This window comes from Diospyros lotus, chromosome 6 (assembly GCF_014633365.1).
Source record: "Diospyros lotus cultivar Yz01 chromosome 6, ASM1463336v1, whole genome shotgun sequence".
NCBI classification, from domain to species: domain Eukaryota; kingdom Viridiplantae; phylum Streptophyta; class Magnoliopsida; order Ericales; family Ebenaceae; genus Diospyros; species Diospyros lotus.
The window spans coordinates 18,796,201-18,816,874 of record NC_068343.1 but is presented as its reverse complement, the minus strand read 5'-3'; the positions used below and the strand labels follow the sequence as shown (position 1 = coordinate 18,816,874).

The 20,674-nt window shown below is 35.4% G+C and overlaps 2 protein-coding genes across 4 annotated transcripts in view; both read right to left on the bottom strand.

Moving 5' to 3' along the window:
* Nucleotides 1-8,076: 8,076 nt before the first annotated feature.
* LOC127804039 (inactive TPR repeat-containing thioredoxin TTL3) lies at nt 8,077-12,885 on the bottom strand. The gene is made up of 6 exons (XM_052340747.1): nt 11,314-12,885; nt 10,818-11,156; nt 10,531-10,726; nt 10,266-10,438; nt 8,882-9,215; nt 8,077-8,267 (listed from the first exon to the last, which is right to left on the bottom strand). The coding sequence occupies exons 1-6, from the start codon at nt 11,925-11,927 to the stop codon at nt 8,121-8,123; spliced, it is 1,803 nt and encodes a 600-aa protein (XP_052196707.1). The 5' UTR covers nt 11,928-12,885; the 3' UTR covers nt 8,077-8,120.
* A 130-nt stretch (nt 12,886-13,015) lies between these two features.
* Nucleotides 13,016-20,674, bottom strand: part of LOC127804040 (protein SCO1 homolog 2, mitochondrial) — a 39,655-nt gene continuing 31,996 nt past the window's right edge. The window contains exons 4-7 of one of the 3 annotated variants that reach the window (XM_052340749.1): nt 13,881-14,081; nt 13,677-13,766; nt 13,412-13,544; nt 13,016-13,324 (exon numbers count right to left, since the gene is read on the bottom strand). In XM_052340749.1, the coding sequence (XP_052196709.1) occupies nt 13,222-13,324; nt 13,412-13,544; nt 13,677-13,766; nt 13,881-14,081 (527 nt within the window). In that variant the 3' untranslated portion in view covers nt 13,016-13,221. The remainder of the gene's footprint in view (nt 13,325-13,411; nt 13,545-13,676; nt 13,767-13,880; nt 14,082-20,674) is intronic. The other 2 variants (XM_052340751.1, XM_052340750.1) reach the window with 2 other exon arrangements.

Here is a 20,674-nt window from a genome sequence, read left to right as displayed (position 1 = left end):
GAACATTAACTGGGCCTTTACCTTTGACTTTTAGAAATTCTCCATTACCTACTTTCACTCTGGACATGTAAGTTTCATCAAGATTTCTGAACATCTCAGGATCATTACACAAATGATGCGTGCACCCACTATCAATGAGCCAAGCATCAAATGAATCATTTGTTGAGAAGCAAGAAACTGGAAATAGTTGTTCCTTATGTGCATTAGCTGCATCTGCTAAACGAGTTTGTTAAGGTTTTGAGTCTTTAGTTTTGAATTTATAGACCTTTGTAATATGCTCTAATTGCTTGCAATTCCCACAAGTTGCATCAGGCCTCCACCATCAATATTTCTCAGCATGTGTGGTCTTCTTGCAGTGTATGCAGGGAGGAAAATTTTTCTGTTTTGAACCTTCATTGTTGCTGCCACCTTCATTTTTGCCTTTGTTCTTCTAGTTGAATTGCTTCTTGCCCTTACTAACTTGTTTTTGCACATAGAAAGCACCTTCAACGAATTTTTCCTGCCTAATAGTCCTTCTTTGCTCTTATGCTTGAAGAGCACTCATTAGTTCACCTAATGAGATCTTGCTTAAGACCTTGGATTCTTTAAGGAAGGAGATCTTTGATTCGAACCCCTCAGGAAGGGTTACAAGCACTTTCTCCACAATCTTTTTTTCTGCAAATTCCTCACCAAGTAATCTGATGTGATTAATAATAAAGGAGATTCGATCAGCATACTTACCAATTGTTTCATCCTCTTGCATATTCAGAGACTCAAATTCTCTTTTCAGGTTCAACACCTGTATTTGCTTTGTTCTATCACCGCCTTGGTATTTTTATTTCAACCTATCCCAAGCCACTTTAGCAGAATCACACGCTATAATCCTATAGAAAACACAATTTTCCACTGAGTTCTAAATGAGTGACTTGGCCTTGAATTTCTTTACCTTTTCTTCACTATTGAATTTGATTTGAGCCATGGTAGGATTTGTTGGTAGAGGAATCACAGTTTCCTAGAGGTCATATGCTTCAAGATAAGCTTGCATCTTCACTGACCAAATGTGGTAGTTTTCATCAATGAGGATGATATGAGGGTTTAAAACTAGGTTGCTAGATGCCATCTGTATTTTGGGTTGAAATTGGTCTTTTGGTCCTATAAGATCAATTGTAGCTCTGATACCACTGTTGAAAAAATAGAGTAGCAGTAATTGAAAAAACAAGGACACAAAGTGATTGAAAAAATACTATCATACTTTTCTTTCATTGATTGCAGTCTTTATATATAAGGAAAATAACAAACTTCCCTAAAGACTTGCCACTAAATATAGTGGGTAAAACTGTTGAGAAAATGCTACCATTATCTAAGCCATACGTAGCCACTAACTTTAGAAAAAATAGCAACTAAACTTTGACAAGGTCAAAAGAGAAAATGAAGGGAACATAAACAAAAAGAACTGATAAAAAAACAATAAAACAATAAAGCAATATGCTGAAATTAAAATGCCAATTGTCTAACAAATACTCCGGGGCCCCCTGTATGTGGTGGCTGGTCTCTTTAGTGCCGATTTTCTTTGATGTACTTGCCCAAAACATGAGGGCATTTGATGATTTCAAGTATAACACCATCATCGATTTCCTTTTTGAAGGCAGGGAATACACTTATTTCAATGTCCAGAAGAATGAGGGCATTGTTGAGGGGAATGGGTAATGCTATTTGTACAGGGAAGGCTTTATAGGTGGGCTTTTGAATGACTATGTTGCTCTTGTGTAAACCTCTAATCTCTCTTCCCTTCTTCTCCAGCAACCGTCTCTCGCCGCCTCACTGCTCAAAGGAAAAAATGCAGCGACAAGAAGCGGTTGTTGGAAGGAAAGGGGAGAGAAAAGAGATAGCACTTTCTATCTCCTATAAAACCACTCGTAAAGCCTTTTCTGTACAAATAGCATTGCTATGAGGGGAATAGAGAGGGACCTAATTGTTAAAAGTTTAATTGCCTGCACCATGCAGCGTGAGCTATTTGATTGTTGAATCTGGAGAAATTGAGGAACTCCCAACCAGGATTTAAATGCTTGAACAGTTGGAAGTCAGGAACATATGTCTTAATTGACTGGTGGGCTATTCTAAAGTCCTTTGAGATTGCATCAATGATTTGTTTGGCATCAGAGTCAAAAGAGACATGCACAATGACTTTCCTCTAGCAGGAGATAAGTTTGCTGGAGAGAAAAAGCCTCAGCCATTTGGCTTAATCAAACTGGTGTTATGAAATTGGATCAAAAGCCTCAACCATTTGGCTTGATCAAGCTGGTGTTACGAATTGGATAAAAAACAAATCATAAACCACACAAACAAACACAGAAATTTAATGTGAAAAATTCAAATCAAGAAAAATCATGAACAGAAAGAACAAAAAATCACTATCGGATATTAGTAATATTACAAAAGTGATATTGTTGCACCTAATTCCAGAGCATTGAACATGTATTTATAGACCCAAAATCATTTATGAATGTATATAGAAAATCATAATCTCATTAGAAGATGATTCGTGAGAATATTCCCAGATAAGATCAATTCCACTTAAAATTGAATTTGACAACATTCTAATCATAGTCAAATTCAAAATTTTAACCACGATCAAATTAGGAATCCCAATCATAGATAAATTTGAATTCCGGGTCATAATTATAACAAACTCCAACTTGACACGAAATTCAAATATAGAATTATTCATAATTCTTTTTTCCAACAAAATTACAAAAAGTTAATCTTCTTGACGAATACTAACTAAATCCACACCATAGGGAATACCAATGAAATCTACACAAAGTTTACTATAGGGAATATCTTTAGACACACTTAAAGTATAAGCAACAAGATCATTCCCAATATATCTTTACTGACCTTAATGAATCAACATTCGTTAATATAAATTCACTTTCATCGAAATCCATCGGTCCAAAATTGCACGTATCTTAACCTGCTATGGAAAAAATCTAATATTCTGATCCAATAATGGAATATCATACTTTAAGGTAACCTTTAAATAACCTCAAATAATATCAAATGATTGATGAATAAAAGCCCAATAGAAAATAGACCAAAACACTAGATCTGAAGTGGGTTAATGAGTTGGGTCAAACCAGATCCAGATCTAGGTAAGGATTTGGGTTGCTTGAAATAGCCAACAATGGCGGAAGTACCTAGCGGTGGTGGCAGCAGCTTGGCAGTGACGATCGGCACAAATGGTAAGAGGTGAAACGTCAGTAATAACAAAAGTTGTAGGACCATCACGACAATAGCAGGGGAGATGTATTGGAAATGCTGAAGCTTTTTCAATGGTGGACAAATGTAGGATCAATAGTGGAGCAAGTCATTGATCAACGGCAAGGTGAGGCATTTAGTGTCAACAGTGGTAGGTATGGTGGCTAGAAGCAACAATGACGAGAGAGAAGGGTTGTCTGCCAATGATGGCGGAGCAAAGACAGTCAGTCAAAGAAAAAGATTAGACTCCCGAAGAAATCCAAGGCGAATTGATGACGATGAAGGCACTAACGTCGATAACGAGACAATGACGAAGGATGTCCAAAGGTCGACGATGGTGGAGATGGTCGATTGTGAGTGTTAGTGAGGATCGATGATGCCAGTCAAGTAAGGAGTCGAACAGCGGCGGCGTCAATCTACGGTGGCTGCGATGGCGAAGACTAATGAGAGGGGAAGGCCAATGGACGATCTATAATGGCTGCTCTAAAAACAGAAATCGACGGCGACGATAGCTAGTGACGGTAGTTGGACAACCTATGTTCTGGTTGAAAGATGATTAAAGATATGTAGATCAAAAGGCTAAGATCTGTAAAACATTAATAGTTTGATTCAACGACTTTGATACTAGTTTGTTACGAATTTGGATCGAAAATAAACCACAATCAAACAATCAATCACATACGAACATAGAAATTTAACGCTAAAAACTCAAATTGAGAAAAATCACAAGCATAAAGAACAAAATATCACTATTAGATATTGCTACTACAAAATTGATATTGCTACATTTAATTCTAAGACATTGACCACTTTTTTATAAACTTAAAATAATTTATGGATATACACAAAAAATTATATCATGATTAAAAAATAATTCATGAGGATATTCTTCTAGATAAGATAAATGTCACTTAAAATTCAATTTAATAACATCCTAATTACAATTAAATTCAAAAACTTAATCACGATCAAATTAAAAATTCTAATTATATACAAATTTAAATTTTGAATCACAATTATATCAGGAGGAGGCGAACATGAATGAAGAGAAATACGATATAGCCTCTCCTCTCTTATCACGAACGACATTAATTCCTCAAAAGTCTGTGAAGCTATAGAGAGAAATTTACTCTGAGAGAACCTATTTGTCAGTACGGATCTACCATGTCTCAAACCAAGGGCCTCTCGCCACGGCACAGTACACGAAAAGATCAAGTATGGACTCCTCCATTGCGTGACAAAGAAAGCAGCTTTGGTCATCAATAGTGATGCACCTAGCCAATTCCTCTCTCGTGGGGATGATATTTGCCACTGCTCGCCATAATAGAAGTTTTGACCTATTGTGGAGTTTAGATGACCAGATACCATCCCATGCGTGAAAGTGTCTTAAGTTGGTTGGAAAATGGTCATCAACCCCCAAACCATATATAGGAAATGGCAGTTTGTTGATGGCTTAATTGGGCTTAGGAGTGAAAGTGTCAATTTTGTCATGGTCCCACTGGTTAATTAGAGTTTGAAATGTGGTCGTGGATGGTAATTGATGGGAGATCTAAGGTTCGTTATCTTGGTTTCTGAACTGTATTGACTAGCAGTTTTTAAAGATATAAAACAAGAATTAGGTATGATTGATAAAAGTATGTAATTTTGCTAATTTTAAACATTAATTAAGAGTAGTTTTAACTAAAAATAAATTTTATGAGGATAAATACTTTATATTCTATCAAATCATAAACAACATAATTCAAGACGTATTCTTCAAGAACAAAAAATCCTCATTCCAAACAATGACCCAAAGAACAACATGCAATAACATGCATGCATATGCTAAGCGTGAGAAATTTTCATCTTCAAGACAAAGTCCAGTACTGAAAATAAATGAAGAATCCAGAAAACCATTAAGTGACATCTAGCGCTTGTGCAACATCTATAGATATAATACAAAGAACATACATACTCTATGTTTGTGTTAGGCTCATTACGCATCCCTCTTTGATTGAGTACGTGTATATATCTACCAAAAGAAAACATCAAAGATCATTTATCAAAGCACAGAGACACCGTCGAGAGAACAAATAAAACACAAAGGAAACCATTCAGTCACAGTCTCATCATCCTTATTGTCTTGTTTCCAAACAAACTGGTGCAAAATTTGAGAATATAATCATTTTTACAAATAAATTGGGACAGATTTGTGAATATAATCATTTTAAAGTGATCTGCTAGTCTAATTGACGTACATCAAAAAATTAACTTTTAGGTTACCTGTTACCATCAAACAGCATTGGCTATTGGTAAAAGAAGGGTCGTGGTCACTGATGGTAATGACAGTGGTTGGTGGTTTATGGTGGTGGGGTGCTGGCCGACATTCGCACTCAACACTGACGGACAATACTGTAGAAAGGAGGAGAGAGCGTTGCGCCGGGGGAGAGGGGGTTTGATCTGAAACCCTAATCCCTTATTTCTTTTATTTTTATATTTGCCTAGATCCATATAGATCTGGATCTAGTCTTTCATTCAAATTGGGCATGACCCACCAATTCAATTATTATTATTATTTAAAAAACCAGAAATTGTGTTTTTTTTTTTTTTTGAGTTTAATGTAGTTTTTAATTTCAAAAATAAAATTAAAAAATAGTTTCATTTTTACAATGTTTTTAATTGTTTGTTAAGAACAAAAAAAAGAATGTGTTTAATTAAGTGGACTTTTTGCCGACAATTCAAATCATGGTTAAAAAAAAACTTGGCATTTTATGTATTTAATTTGCAATCATTCTTTTATATATAAAGAGTGATTAATGCTTTTTTTTTTTTATATAAATTAAAGAGATAGAGGCCATCAATGAGAAATAGATTGTTAATATAGTTACGTATTAATAATGTTATATTATGTAATATCTATACGTAAATTTATATTAGTATTTAACTTACTAATAGATGATATTGACATATATAATATATAGTATCAATATATTGTATATCATATATAAGAAATATTATTATTTACAATATTTCATAATGAAACAATTATTATATCTTAATAAATAATATATATTTGAAAAATAATATTTCTTAATTAATTAATCTTAACTAATTTTTATAGGTCATAAATAGAAATAACTCTTACATTTGATTTTTGTTGTTAAATTAGTCTATAAATTAAGACGTAAAATTTTTTATTTCTAAATTCATCACTAATTGTTGTTTTTGTTGTAATATTATCAAACGGTTTATTCCCTTCAAGCTACCTACATATTTTGGCACGTTAAATGTGCACTAATAAGTATTTTTATCCATCAATGATTTATAAAATATTCACTTTACCTCTCAATTTTGAAACGAAAAAGTAGTTGAGTTGGCTAACTAAAATTGTGTTAAATGGATAAAATTCTCATTCTATTCTTACTATGATGCTCACAATTAATATATTATAAAAATTAAAATATGATCTGATATGAAAACTCAACCACCAATATATTTATAGAAGAAGAAGTACTTAATGGAAAAAAATGTAGCTTGACTTGAATCCAAGAATGGGGAAATTGTAAAAGAGAAGAAGTGAGATTGTCTCAAGGTTAGCTAAGAAAATGACGCTAATCCATAAGTTAGACAGGCAAAAGATCAGAGGATATTAGAGTGTTAGAGATAGTGAAAGATTAATACTAAAAATAAATGCTTACCATTGGGAATATCCTCCTTTGTTTATAATTATGTAGAAAGATAATCATTCATTTAAAATTAGGTCTACTCGTTAACATTTAGAATAATTGTCCAAAATGTTGAAGTTGCATTTGTCTCACATCACTAAATTATTGGGTTGTTATATGTTGTTTATATATGTGATTTGAACATGGTATCAGAGCAGGCTTTTGTTTGTAGTGTTGGGTTTAGACCCTGCCTATATATATTTGCACACTAGGCGAGGGAAGGTGTTGAAGTTGATGGTTTGGGCACCTTCCTCCTTTGAATTAGATTTTAGGAGTGAGTTCTACACTATGTTGCACAGAAATGGAAATAGGAAATGCTTCTGATAAAAAACGAAACGTAGAAACGGACATTCTTCTAAAAAAATATACATAAATAAGGTCCAAAACAGGAATAGGAAACGTTTCGAAAACGTTTCTGAAACGAGAAAATGGCTCATATGAAGTGTTTCCATGCAACATAGGTTCTACCCATATCCATTTGACACTAGATATTGAAAAAATGGGGATTACCCTATTATCTTTCTAAGATTTAGGAGAAGAAATTTATCTCAAATTTATTAAGATTTGACCAGTTTGTCAAATTCTTTAGGATCCTAGGCCAATTAAAAGTTTCAATCTTGATCAGTTTGTTAGATCAATAGTATTTTTATTATGTGGATCGTATTTTTAGTTAGATAAAAAACATTTAAAAGGAGATTAACAATGACCTTACAGAACTTTATATAATCTTCTCCAAATACTTCCACATAAAAACATCATATTCGTATGTGGTGACGGGGAGAGAGTAAATAAACAGAATAGACTGAAGAGTAACATCATAAAATGAACAGATAGGGAACAAATAAACAGATGATGGGTGTGGAGGGTAACAACATAAAACGAACAAAGCCCATCGACTAAATAAACATATACGTGTATTATAGATATCTATATATATATATATAGATAATTATATATCTCAAAAACCTAGGTTAATTACATCCACACTTTAACGCATACATTTCAAGCAATGAACCCACACTCTTAAAACTTAATCCATTGACCCCCTTCAATCCTGTCTTGTGTGTACTCACCGTTACAAACATATATAGGGCTCTGCCGGCAAAGATGGAATTAAACAACCATATGTATGATATTCCTTGGCGAGCTTATGTGTTTTTCTTTTTTTTTTTTTGGCTTTTAATTTACAGCACCAAATTGGTCTTGGCCACGCTGTTTCTTGAGCTGTTCCCGAGCATCCTTCAAGTTCCTGCCCACCTCCTCGTCTTCGGGCGTCTCCCTAATCATCACCTCGTAATCTTGTATGCACGCTTCCCATTTTCCCAACTGCATTCGTAAACATTTCAATCCACACAAATTATATATTACATTGATGATGAGATTAATGCCATGAAAACAAAATTTCGAGCATAATTTTGCTATCATTAACTGTTTCTATATTATAAATGATAAAAGATAGTTCAAATGAGACATGGATTAAGTTATTTGATAAAGAAGTATACATTTTAAATCTCTCACACCATTTGTTTCAAATGTAGCTGGATGATTAGCGTGTGTCAAAGCCCATTAAAGAGAACCATCAAGTGATGGAGTACTACAAATATATATATAGATAGGTACACTTTTTACTCTTTATAAGCTATAAATTTATTATTGGGTGATCCCATTAATATCATTATATTGTAGATTAAGCAAAGCTCATACAAGATAGTTGCGCCCTTGATAATCTAATTAATTATTTTTATTGAGGTTCTAATATTAATGTATGTTCACTAAACTTAATCTAACACAAAAAAAAAAGCCTTGAAAACAACAACAAAAAAATCCAATAATAGACATCTTCCTCTTTTCAAAATTTGTTTATTTATGTTAATGACGATTTCTTTGAAGGAAAGAGCATTTGATATCCCATAATTAAGATTAATTGGTGAGTGAGTCACCTGGGCGTAGCAATCAGCTCGTCTTAATCTGGCTTTCCTGTAGGCGGGGCGGACACTAAGGGCGGAGTTGCAGTCTTCAATGGCTCTCTCGAACTGGGTGAGTTTGGAGCGGCAAGCGGCTCGGTTGCAGAGCAAGATGGGGTTGAAGGGATCATGGTCCAGCCCCTCTCCATACGCTACGCATGCCTCCGAGTATCTCTGTGCCCTGAAGAGCTCGTTGCCGTTCGATCGAGCCGTCGCCACCGCCCGCGTCCTCCTCACCACCAGGCTCGCCTCCTTGCTGTTGCCGTCCAGCCGAGCCGCCCGTTGAGCCGCCACTACTGCGTCCTCGAATCTGTAAAATATATCACATGCGCAGATCGTGAAAAACTTCAATTGCCTCACGAACTTCAGTCTGAAACTACCCTAATTTCTTCAACGAAAAGGAAAGTAAAAATGAAATTGAATACCTTTATTACATCTAAGAACGCGTATTTTCATGTTTATTTTGCTCTTTAATATATATATATATATATGTGTGTGTGTGTGTGTGTGTGTGTGTATTTATATTGCTCATCATTTGAAACATATATTTAGAACCACACTGTTCTATATCTTCTTTTAAGTTCTGGACAATATTATTACTATTGTGTTTGAATCTATCAAGATATTATTTTGATGATTCATGCACGTGGGTTTTTTAATGAACACAAAATTGATTTCTTTCATTTCCTCCCTGTTCCCTTAATTTATAAACAATGGTATTCAGCTCAAAGTTTACCAACTCTGGTAGTCGGCATCCTTCTACTCCCTTATGTTCTTCCTTTTGAGCTGTTTTGGGCAAGTGCATCACGCGTTAATTCAATTACCCTTTTCTGTTTTTATTTTATTTTTATTTTTGTTACAAGGTGTGCAAGTCTTAGGTTGACTATATTCCCTTTAAATTAGGAGACAAGATTTGGTAGACGTCGCCATTATTATACTCAGTGAAGATAAATTGCATAATGATTGATTACCAATAACTTTTCTTCTGTCAATTTTGTAAAATGCATCTTTTTTACTTAGAAAATGTACCAAAGAATGTAATTTTATCATGCAAAACGGTTTTCTTTATTTATTAGTTCCCATTTATCCAGAAAGAATACGTCCATTTAGTGCTTATATCTTGACATTCCCAAAACTGAAGACATCTAGGTACCCAGCAGAAAGATAAAAAAATAAATAAATAAAAGAGGACACCTTTGATAGGTTATTTTACGTTAAACAATAACGAGAGGCAACCTATAATATTATATATATATATATATATATCATTATGAAAATGGAAACCTTAACATGTATGTTAATGATCCTTGCGGCACGCAAAGTAAAAGCATTGAAGCAGTTCAATGTCTAGAAAGTTCACCTGCCGGCGACCATGTCGACCTGAGCCCGTATCAGTAATATACCAGCGTTGCCGATGGGGCCAAAGAATTTAGTGCAATCATCGACGTCGAAATTCGGCCCCTTTGCCATTGCTTCATCGGCATCTTGGTGCCTGTGGAGCTTCAGCAACGCCTCGGCTTGGAGAGCGAAAATCTTTCTCAACAACCACCAAACAAAAACTCCAAATAAATCTCAACAACATAAACACATCGAAAGTACATTAATTAATTAACTCGACGTCCAACCTGCGGTGCAGAATCAGCACCGGCCGATATAGCCAGCCCACATTCTTTCAGCAATGCGTTCCAGTCTCGCTGTTTCTTGGCCTCTGTACATTTGTTCAGATGCAGCTGAAGAGTTTTGGCTTTAGTCACTACATCAGGATCACTTTCAACCCCAGCATGTTTGAAATGATAAATGGCCTTTTCTGCTTCTCCTAATCTGCAAAAGCATTGATTTTTTAAACATATATGTAACGATAATCAAAGTAATGAAAGAAATATGTAACATGCATCAATAATTTTTGTTAAACCTGAGATATAGTGTTGCCAAACGATTATGAGCTCTTTGATAATTTGGTTCAATCCGAATGGCTTCTCTGCACTCCAAAACGGCCTCAAGAAGCCTCCCGAGAGCGGTCAGCGCCGCGCTTTTGTTACTCCGGTATGAAGCCTTATTCGGGTCGATGGAGATGGCTGCATCATACAAAGCTAGGGCTTCTGCAAACCTTCCGTTCTTGTAATCTTCATTGCCCAGAATCTTCAGCTCCTCGGGATCCATCCTGGTCGAGAGAGCTCGGCACAGGGAAGTCGACTTATCGGCCTCTTCATTCTGTTTCTTCACTATGTTCCCCATCACAGAATTCGGGTACCTGTTCAAATAAAACTGTTGCGATGTTATTTCTCTGATAATTAATTAATGTGAAACTGCACAATGCCATGAATATGGCCTAAAACAATGAAGCAGTATTCATAGAAAACATTCATATGATTTGCGAAATATTTACAGAATGTTCATATGTCAATAACCTGCCATTTGGCACGGAGGGCTCCTCTTTTGGAGCTCTGTTTGCAGTCGAATTCCCAACGCCAACGCCGGTGCCCGCGCCCGGTTGCCTCAAGTTACCCAAATGGCCACATAGCATGACGTTGCCGGAGGAAGCTCGGACCAGGGAACTGGCTCCCTTAGACCTCTGGTGATCGATTATCATGCTCTCAAGCTCGCCGGAGATGGTGGTGCCCTGTGGAATTTTCATCCCTTGGCCATGACCCTGGTTCGGCCCGGTTTTTGCCATATTCGTGCCATCCGTAGCTCTTCTTCCTTGGTTGTGATTCTGCACGGGCTGTTGATGATTTTGATAATGCGAAGGCGGCTTGCCGTGGTTCGGTCCAGGCCTGGCAATGATTCTGTCGACCTGCTTCTGCGACGACGGCTCCGATGAAACGCTCGACGAGTCGAGATAGGAGATATCGTCGGAGCCGCCTCGCCGCCTCTTCGAGTTGGGCGTGCTCGGCAATCTGGCGAGGTTGTCGGCATTGGAAATATGAAGCGAGCCCGTAGAAGTGGTCCTTCTGGGCCATATATTCCGGCGGACTGCACTTAACAGGCCACAACCAGATCTTTTCTCCGGCGACTCATCCATTTTGCGAAATTAATTTAAAATTTTCCTAGGCCGTTTGGCCCAATCGTTTCGGATTTATAGTGGAAAAGATAGAATGAAAGCTTGGGGAAGAAGGGTATATGTGGGGGGATGAATGTCAAATACGGTGCATGGGAATTTTCCTGGAAAGTCTCGGGCCGGAAAGAAAATAAAGACAAAGAAAGTGCAACGACATGAAATCAAAATTCAAGAAGTCCCATATCCCACAAGAGAGGAAAAAGAAAAAGAAGGGAGAAATAGGGAGAGATTGCTACTGGTAGACCCCCGGATGGATCAGGGTTTCTCTCCTGATCTTGCAGCAATGACTGCCAAGAAACAATCTCTCATTAAATTTTGTGTCTTCTGTTCGGTTAGTGAGATTGCAATTGATTTGAATGAGTGAGAAGAAGGATCCGACGTGCAAAGGAAAATTTTCGGAAAAGAGAACAATGATTAAGACACATAATAAAAAAAGAAAGAAAGAAAGAAAGAGTAAAGAAGACGTTTGTTTCAAATATTTTCTCCTCCATTTTTTGTCTTTAATTTTGGTAAACTAAAGCCAAGAGACCCGGTCCTGGAAGAAAGCAGAATCCATCAAATTTTAGAAAACAATTTGAAAGAAGCTGTTGAATTTTCTATTTACAAATTGTCTTTTTCTTTTTCTTTTTCCTTTTCCTTCCTTTTACAGCCAAATACAGAGAGAAGGCGAAGAGAGGAGTTGGAGAGGGGCTCACGTAGCAGTTTGTGTCCGAGCACCCACTTCTTCTGTTAATGCCAGCTGTTATGTCCATTGGAGAAATCAATGGATTTGACCCCTCTCTATTCTTTTATTCTTCGTCTCAATCATTCTCTTTCATCATATGTACAACTATAGGATATGACGATTTGGTCCTAAAGTCGACATCTTCAATGTCCAAAAAGTACTTTTAACATTTCCCTTTATTTTCACCAAAAGGGCCATCTTTCACGATTCAACCATATATCATCTTCTTCCCAGTCACAATAGACAAAGGTATATAAACAACGTGAGAACCTGTGAAGGAACGTCTACTGATCTCATTAGTAAGCTAAGATGAATATGAACAGAAGCAGACCAAGAACATGAAGAGGGGTTTTATTTCTTCAATTGCAAAATCTATTCTGCTCCAAATCTAAAAAATCCAACACCAAATGGTGAACAATAACGTTTGAATTCGCCCTGAAGAAACACTCATGAAATTTTGAGCAGATTGATGAGTTGGCAAAATAAAAATGTCGACTCAAATGTCTCAGACTCAGATCTTGTGGCCTATTGAATTCACCCTTTCTTCTGCTCCTTGAGTATGGCCTCCGACAGGTCGTCTGCACTGTATTCGACTCCAAAGCATCTCACAGCCTCCATGTTCGGGTTCACCAGATACCTGTTCAATAGTTTTGGTTCAAAACTAAAGCTGAATGCAATTGATCTTGAACAACAAAAGCAAATGTCAACAGGCCATGGATCATACATGTTATGCGAAGATTCCACTAGATAATCGTCCCCTTCTTCTTCAACCTTCTTGAAGTACACCCGGTACTCCTGGGCCATCTGTCTAATGGCAGCAACAGGTCCGGTTAGTCCAATTATTCTGGAGTCGAACTCTGCATTCCATGCACGGCAAAGATAATATGTTTTGCAAACATTTTATAATTGACATGGTTGAACTGTAATGGAATAGGAGAGGGACTCGTTGAAGAGAAAGACTAACAGAACACAACGTTAACAAAACTGACCTCTTAGATAAGCACGTAGTTGCGGTGGAGTATCACGCTGAGGATCAATTGTAACAAATACAGGTAGGACCTTGAGGTTCTGTTTTGATTCTTGTTCCAGTTAAAACACAAGAAATCAATCATTGTAATAGGAGAGAGTTCAATATAAAATTTATTTAATGAAGAAAAAGACAATTGGAAAAATAGAAAAAGAAAGAGCTAAACCTAATCTGTCAATTACTTTGGCCATTTTTTCAACTTCTGCGGGCCCAACGTCCGGAGATGAAGTGTAACCAAAGTAGAGAAGAACCCAGTTTCCCATAAGGTTGCGTTCAGTGACTAACCGACCCTCTGTATCTATCAAAGTGAAAGGGCCACCAATTATGGGCCCCTCGATGGCACTTCTGGCAATGTTTACACCTTGACCTGATCCAGAGCAACACAAGGAGTTCAGAGATCAGCCACGTGTTAGTTCAAACATTTATAATAAGAACAGTACTCCTTTCCAGCTACAAATTTGATACAAACTTCAAGACATACATTCTCAAACAAGTAAATATTTCTTTAGGTTGTTAGTGTTTACTTTGATTGAGATTGAAATGTGCACTATTGGAAAGAAGGGTCAGGTAACCAGACACAACTAATCAAGCAAGAAATGTTTCTGAGCATCCTTGGAGAGATATTACAAGTGCTGGGACACAGAAAGTTCAGTTGTGCATTAGCAAATTCGCCCACCAAGCATCATTTAGGGGGTTTATTACTTCGTTCAGTGACCTGGCTCTGCACAACTTCTAATAGAGTTACAAGAGGATTTGTGATAAGGATGCTTGCAATCAAAATACATGTCACAGAACAGCCAAAAGGATGGAAATCTGATCTGGGTTGTGCTGATTCAGAGTGTCCCTGAAAGAAAGCTATTGGTATACCACTTTTCAACCCACAGAAGGTCAGTCCTAAAGTTTGAACCATCAGCATTTAAGGTTATAGCTCTAGACTGCAAACCACGCAATGTCAACAAAAAAGGTCCAAGACTGAAAAGAATTCAATAGTGTCCTAATGTTGCAGAATGTAAATTAAGTAGAATGTGAAGTACGCAGAAGCACATATTTGAGGCATTACGTGCTAGTGCAAGGGATTAATTAGGAGAAAGCCTAGTGACACCCCGTATTGCCTGAGTACAGTGAAAAATGGGTTAAGGTTACTGCATTGGCAATGGGTTGCAGATGAAATATGCAAGAGTTCCTGCATATTCACAAACAGAAGTGAGTAAAGAAGTTAGTCCAAGACTAGAAGCAGAAGATTGAACCATGGAACATTGGAACCTTAACAAAGAGATCTATTGAGATGGTGAATGTGACAATTAGGGAAAAATATATATTTTTTTTGTAAGAGATGAAATGGGTTTAAAATTTTGGCTGAGCCAGAATATAAACTTTAATAATCAGTGAAGAACTGTACAAAAATAGAGTGAGGATTTATCATAGACAAGACTTTATTCAAGGATGAGGTAGTAGATGTAAAGTGATTGGGAGATAAGATTACCACGGTAAAGGTTGTTTGAGGGGAAGAGAATGAACACTGTTAGTGCTTATATACAACAAGTTGGATTTGGATAAGAGATGAAGGCAAAATAGATTTTAAAAGATAATAAAAATGTTTCAAGGAATACCTGTAATATTGAAGAACATTATAAGAAGTGACTTCATGTTGGTAGAAGAGAAACGTGTACAAGGACATCATGACTCTGTAGAAAGAAATAAACAGGAAAAAAGCTATTTTAGATTTTTCATGGAATATGTCCCATCATAGCTAAAATACCATTTTCAAGAAATAGGGTAAACATTTGCATTTGAAAGTGGCTTATTGAGTAGCCAAATAGACTTTTTCTTATGAGGCAAAAACATCGCTTGTCTTGGAATGTAAAAGTAATATTGAAGAGAGCCAAACCACCCAACATAGATTTATTATTCTCAACTTCTATATCAAAATGGAGAAGGATGATGAAGCAAAGAAAGTCATTAGTGAAGCAATGCCAAAAACTTACGAGAAAATTGTACGGTTGACTTGACAAAAGAAGGAAAAAGAGATGCATGTAAATTGACAAGCAAGAAAAAGAATAATATATTTCAGTCAACAAACAACAACAACAACAACATATCCAGCCTTTATCCCACTATGTGGGGTCGGCTACATGAATTCTAAACTTCCATGTATTTCTATCTTTTGTCATATCTTCATTGAGATCCATACACTTCATATCAAACTTTAATGTCTCCCTCAAAGTCTTTTTAGGTCTGTCTCTACCTCTTTTTTTGATTAATTGTTCCATTTCATCAACTCTACTCACAGGAGCGTCTCTTGATCTCCTTCTCACATGACCAAACTATCTTAGTCTAGTCTCTCTCATCTTCTCCTCTATTGACACTACTCCTATCTCATTACGAATAACTTCTTTCTAATTTTATCTTTTCTTGTATGGCCGCACATCCATCTTAATGCATGTGAAAAAGATAATGAGACTTTTCTAATTACAATTGGACTACACTAAGGATATGCACTAAGTACTTCTCTCCTGCTCTTGTAATAATAAGCACATCCAAAAAGAAGTGCCTTGGTATATGTTATTTTCATATATGATATTGTTTTGATAGATGAAACCAAATAAGGCAAAGAATACTAAGCTCAAAGTATGAAGGGATGCCTTAAATTCTATGGGATTGAAAGCCAAATATATAGAATATAAGTTTACAAAAAATTGAAGTATGCATGATGATAAAGTGGACTTGAAGACCAAGTCCTCCCAAAAAAAGAACAGTTCAAAGATATATCCAAAAAGATGGAGATATTATTGAGGATGTTACCAACAAATTAAGGCATATGATTAAAATTGGATGCTTTTTCAGTGTTCTACATGATTGTAAGCCTTGAAAGCTAAAAAGAAAGTTTTATAAAACAGTTCTAAGACAGATTCTCTTGCATAGCATGAAATGTTGGGTTGTAAAAGTAAAACCCCAATATGTACAAAATATAACCATAACTAAGATGAGAATATTATGATGGACAAAAGATTGAGAGAGGAAGAAGAAGAAGCTGTAGAAGAAAGAAGAAAAAGCAGATGTGGGAGACCAAATAAATGGAAGAAACTTTAGAAAGAAAGAAGAAGGTTTAGAAGAAAGAAGAAGAAGAAGCTGGAGAAGAAGAGAAGAGAAATTCAAAGAGGGAAATCATATTATTATGAATCAGTCGAGCTGGATTTCCTTAGTACATTCTGTTGCCTATTTATAGGCAATGAAAAGATAACCCTACCTAAAAGATAACAATCTAAAAATATGAAATCAAATGTAACTCTATCTAATCCCTAAATCAAATATAATATAATTCTATCATCTAAATAACAAGGAGAAATCAAAACAAGATAAATAAATTCCTATCCTTATCATTCTCCCTGGATAGGAAAAACTTGTCCTCGAGGCTTGTGAATCTGGACAATTTTTATCCAATGGATTAACGACATGAACCGCTTCTTTTACTGCTTAAATTTTTCCGAACATGGGAAGATTAGATTCATACCCTTAAAATTGACTGGGAATGCTGGACTCTATCAGGAAGGCATCCAAACCCTCTTAGCAAGGAAACATCAAGCTCTAGTAGTAGACTAGGAAGTGATGAAGGTAGAATTGCAAGAGAAGTTCCTACCCCCATCTTAGAAATCTAACTTATTGGACCAATGGAACAACTCTGGGCAAGGTAACAGGCCTGTGAAAGAATATGTGGTCCAATTTGATGAGCTGAAGATGTGGTAATCTCAATGATGCCTAATGTGAGTAGGTTCAAGGGACGTCTTAATGATGACACTGGGAGAGAACTAGTTCTAGGGGGCATAGAAACTCGACTGTGCTTTATACTTCCGTCCAGACCTACAAATTTGTGTCCAAATCTCAATATGTTAGGTATGTAGGCAATCTCCCTTCTTCAAAGCAAGCCCCTTCCTAGAGGAATAAGCCTGTTTTAGGTCCACCTCCTCAGAACATACCACACACATATAAATCCCTACCCTTGGCAAAGAAGTTGTTTCCTGAGTTGAACCTGTGACCTGCAGGTTACAATAGGGCAATGTTGCTGTTGCACCAATGCATTATATATATATATATATATATTTGATGAGAAATATAAAACAAAGAAAGCACCTTAACGGTAATACTAGTCGTGGTGGGCAGAGAAATGAATGGGTATAGAGATGTACATGGAGATTATGGATTTGGAGAAAGAAACGACAAAGCTCATCATAACTAATACTATGTTCAAGAAGTGGGATGAACATTTGGTCACATTGAAAAATAGCTTATCAACTACCCATATATACTATTATCTTATAACAAAAGGATAATTTATGTTGCAAGGATTGTAAGGTTGTACCGAGAGAATGTCTAACCACTCAACAGTCTTATGATCCTTGATGTCCATATCAGAAAATGGAGGAAGAATGATATAAAACGAAGCCCAAGTATCAAATTGTGGGATTTAAAAGGTGAAAAAAAAATTAAGTAAAAAATGTGTGGCACAAGAGATTAGAATGTGAAGGAGAGTATCAAAACGTTGATCGAGATGGCTAATTATATTTGAAATATGATAAATACAATTCTAAGAGAGTCAAAAGGAAAAGCTTAAAATCTAAAAGAGTCTCAGTTTGTGGAATGATGAGGTATTTAAAAAAGTCAAAACCTAAAGAGCTTGCTGCAAAATCTACATGCTGTAATGGGGAAAAAAGGCAATTAGTGAAGCAAAGTAAAAATCTTATGAAAATTTGTACCACTGACTTGACACAAGATGGGAAAAAAGATACATATATGTAAGTTACCTAAAGTAGAGACAGGAAAACAATATATTTGAGCTAAGTGAAATGCATAAAAGACGAAAATCAAAAGCTGCTAGTAAATGAGGGGCAATCAAAGGAAAGTGGATAGAGTTTTCCTCAAAGTTGTCCCACAGAAGGTGAAAAACTACTGCGATGTTGGAGCATCTTAGAAACTTCAAAGAGGATAAGAATTATAAGGTTTATAGACGTATATGTAAAAACAAAATAATGGAAAAGATGAATAATAGTAAAGTAATTGGATCTGATAATATCCCAATATATGGATAGAAATGCATGAGAGGAGACAGCAATTTTAGTTAACAAAATTGTTTAATATGATCCTTAAGTATGAGAATGACGAGAGACAAGGATGTTACAATGACTATGTAGTCATACAATAATAGATAAAATTATAAATAAGATTAGTCGTAATAAGGTTAGAGTGGGCTCTTGTTGAAGGTATGACACATAACACACAATTAAGATGTTTTAGTTATGTGAGAAGAAAATCAATAGATTCCTGTGAAAAAAGTGGATTAGTGGACGAAACGAAAGAAGTCTTTAGCAAAGAGATAGAGGAAGACCAAAAAAAACTTGGTAAGAGACTTTTAGGTACGGTACATGTAGCTATTAACACCATACCAAACAAGGAATCGAATTTGTCATTTTTATGTTATGGTGCCAAGATACATTTTGGATATACAACATAAAACAACATATCAAGCTTTTATCTCATTAAAAAATTAACAATATTAGAAAAAAAATATAATTAAGATATGATTTCATATATAAAATGACATGAAATAAGTATATAAAACAATTACTATTGTCAAAAAACATACAATATACAAATAATAAATTTAACATATCTATTCCTCTATATAAACATATATATTACAGAATGAAAAATTATACAATTAATAATAATTGAGAAACAAATTATACAACTAATGATATAACATATATGAACCTAAAATGAAAAAATGAACTTGTATAGAAAAGTATAAAATGAAAAATCTAACTCTTACCTTGTCTGTATATTAAATTTTTCATCACCATCTAAACTTAACAATAATTATTCTTTTGTATTTATTTTTGTAATCATAAAGTTACAGGGAAAAATTACAAAGAATGCTATATTTATATATAATTCATTTGATATATACAATGAAATATCTACAAATCATAGTTACAAAACCATAATAATGTGTACATATATAAAAACTTATACAGAATAAAATAAAATATATATTGTTTAATATGCTAGGGATCAGGCTACAGGCCAATTTGGTATTGTGTTGTGTTGTACTGTGATGTGAAACAATATTGATAAAAATAGCGTTTGGTAACTGAGTGTGGTCTTTGAAACATAATGAAACAGAAGCTTTGAAAGAGAAAGTAAAGAGAATAAGAAAGAAGAACCTCGTCCAATTTGATTGAAAAGAATAAAATGAATCTCAATAATCGAATACAATAGAAAGGTTATATTATATACAGCCTTGATCACCTCTTCTACATAAATCTGCCTCAGTCTCTTCCACAGTCTTGTACTTATTAAAATTAAAAGCAAGTAATAAATGTTGGTAAACATTTTATTACTATGCTGTAAATATGTAAAATGGCAAAATATTGGGTCATCTTGGAAACTCACATGAATGTGAAGAAAGAATCATTATTAAAGTAAATGACCTTTTGAAGATTGTGGATCTCACTATAAGTTGCTTTGCTTTTAATTTAAGGCAGGGTTTCTCTTTAGCTTTTAAGCAGCTTAGCCTGTTTGCTTAAAAAACAAAGTCGTACATAACCAAATACCATTTTTCTAAAACTTCTAATAAGAAAACAATTGTGCTTCAGAACCACAGCAATACCAAACAGGCTCTACAACACCCCTAGCTTCCTTAAGATTGCAGTTGCAGGCTAAACTAAGATTAGCCTGCTCCCAGGCATGGCATGCTCGACACACCAAATAGTGATCCATTTTTGGGTACTGCCCCAACTAATTTCACCCAATATCGGTCTGTGCCACTGGTATTGTCCGGTATTTTAAATAAAATGGAACATAAGAAAATGTTATACTAGTTTTATAGGGTTGAGGCATGTAGCATTCAGTTCAGTACAATATATATAAGATTAATATGAGTTATAAAGGTCTTACAAAAGATAT

Excerpts from the sequence above, each read along its gene's own strand:
- LOC127804039 (XM_052340747.1), bottom strand. The coding sequence starts at position 11,927 with ATGGATGAGTCGCCGGAGAAAAGATCTGGTTGTGGCCTGTTAAGTGCA. Across the intron at positions 11,157-11,313 it reads CCCTCCGTGCCAAATGGCAG|GTACCCGAATTCTGTGATGG; the intron begins GTTATTGACATA and ends TTATTTGAACAG. Across the intron at positions 8,268-8,881 it reads GAGCTGATTGCTACGCCCAG|TTGGGAAAATGGGAAGCGTG; the intron begins GTGACTCACTCA and ends TTACGAATGCAG.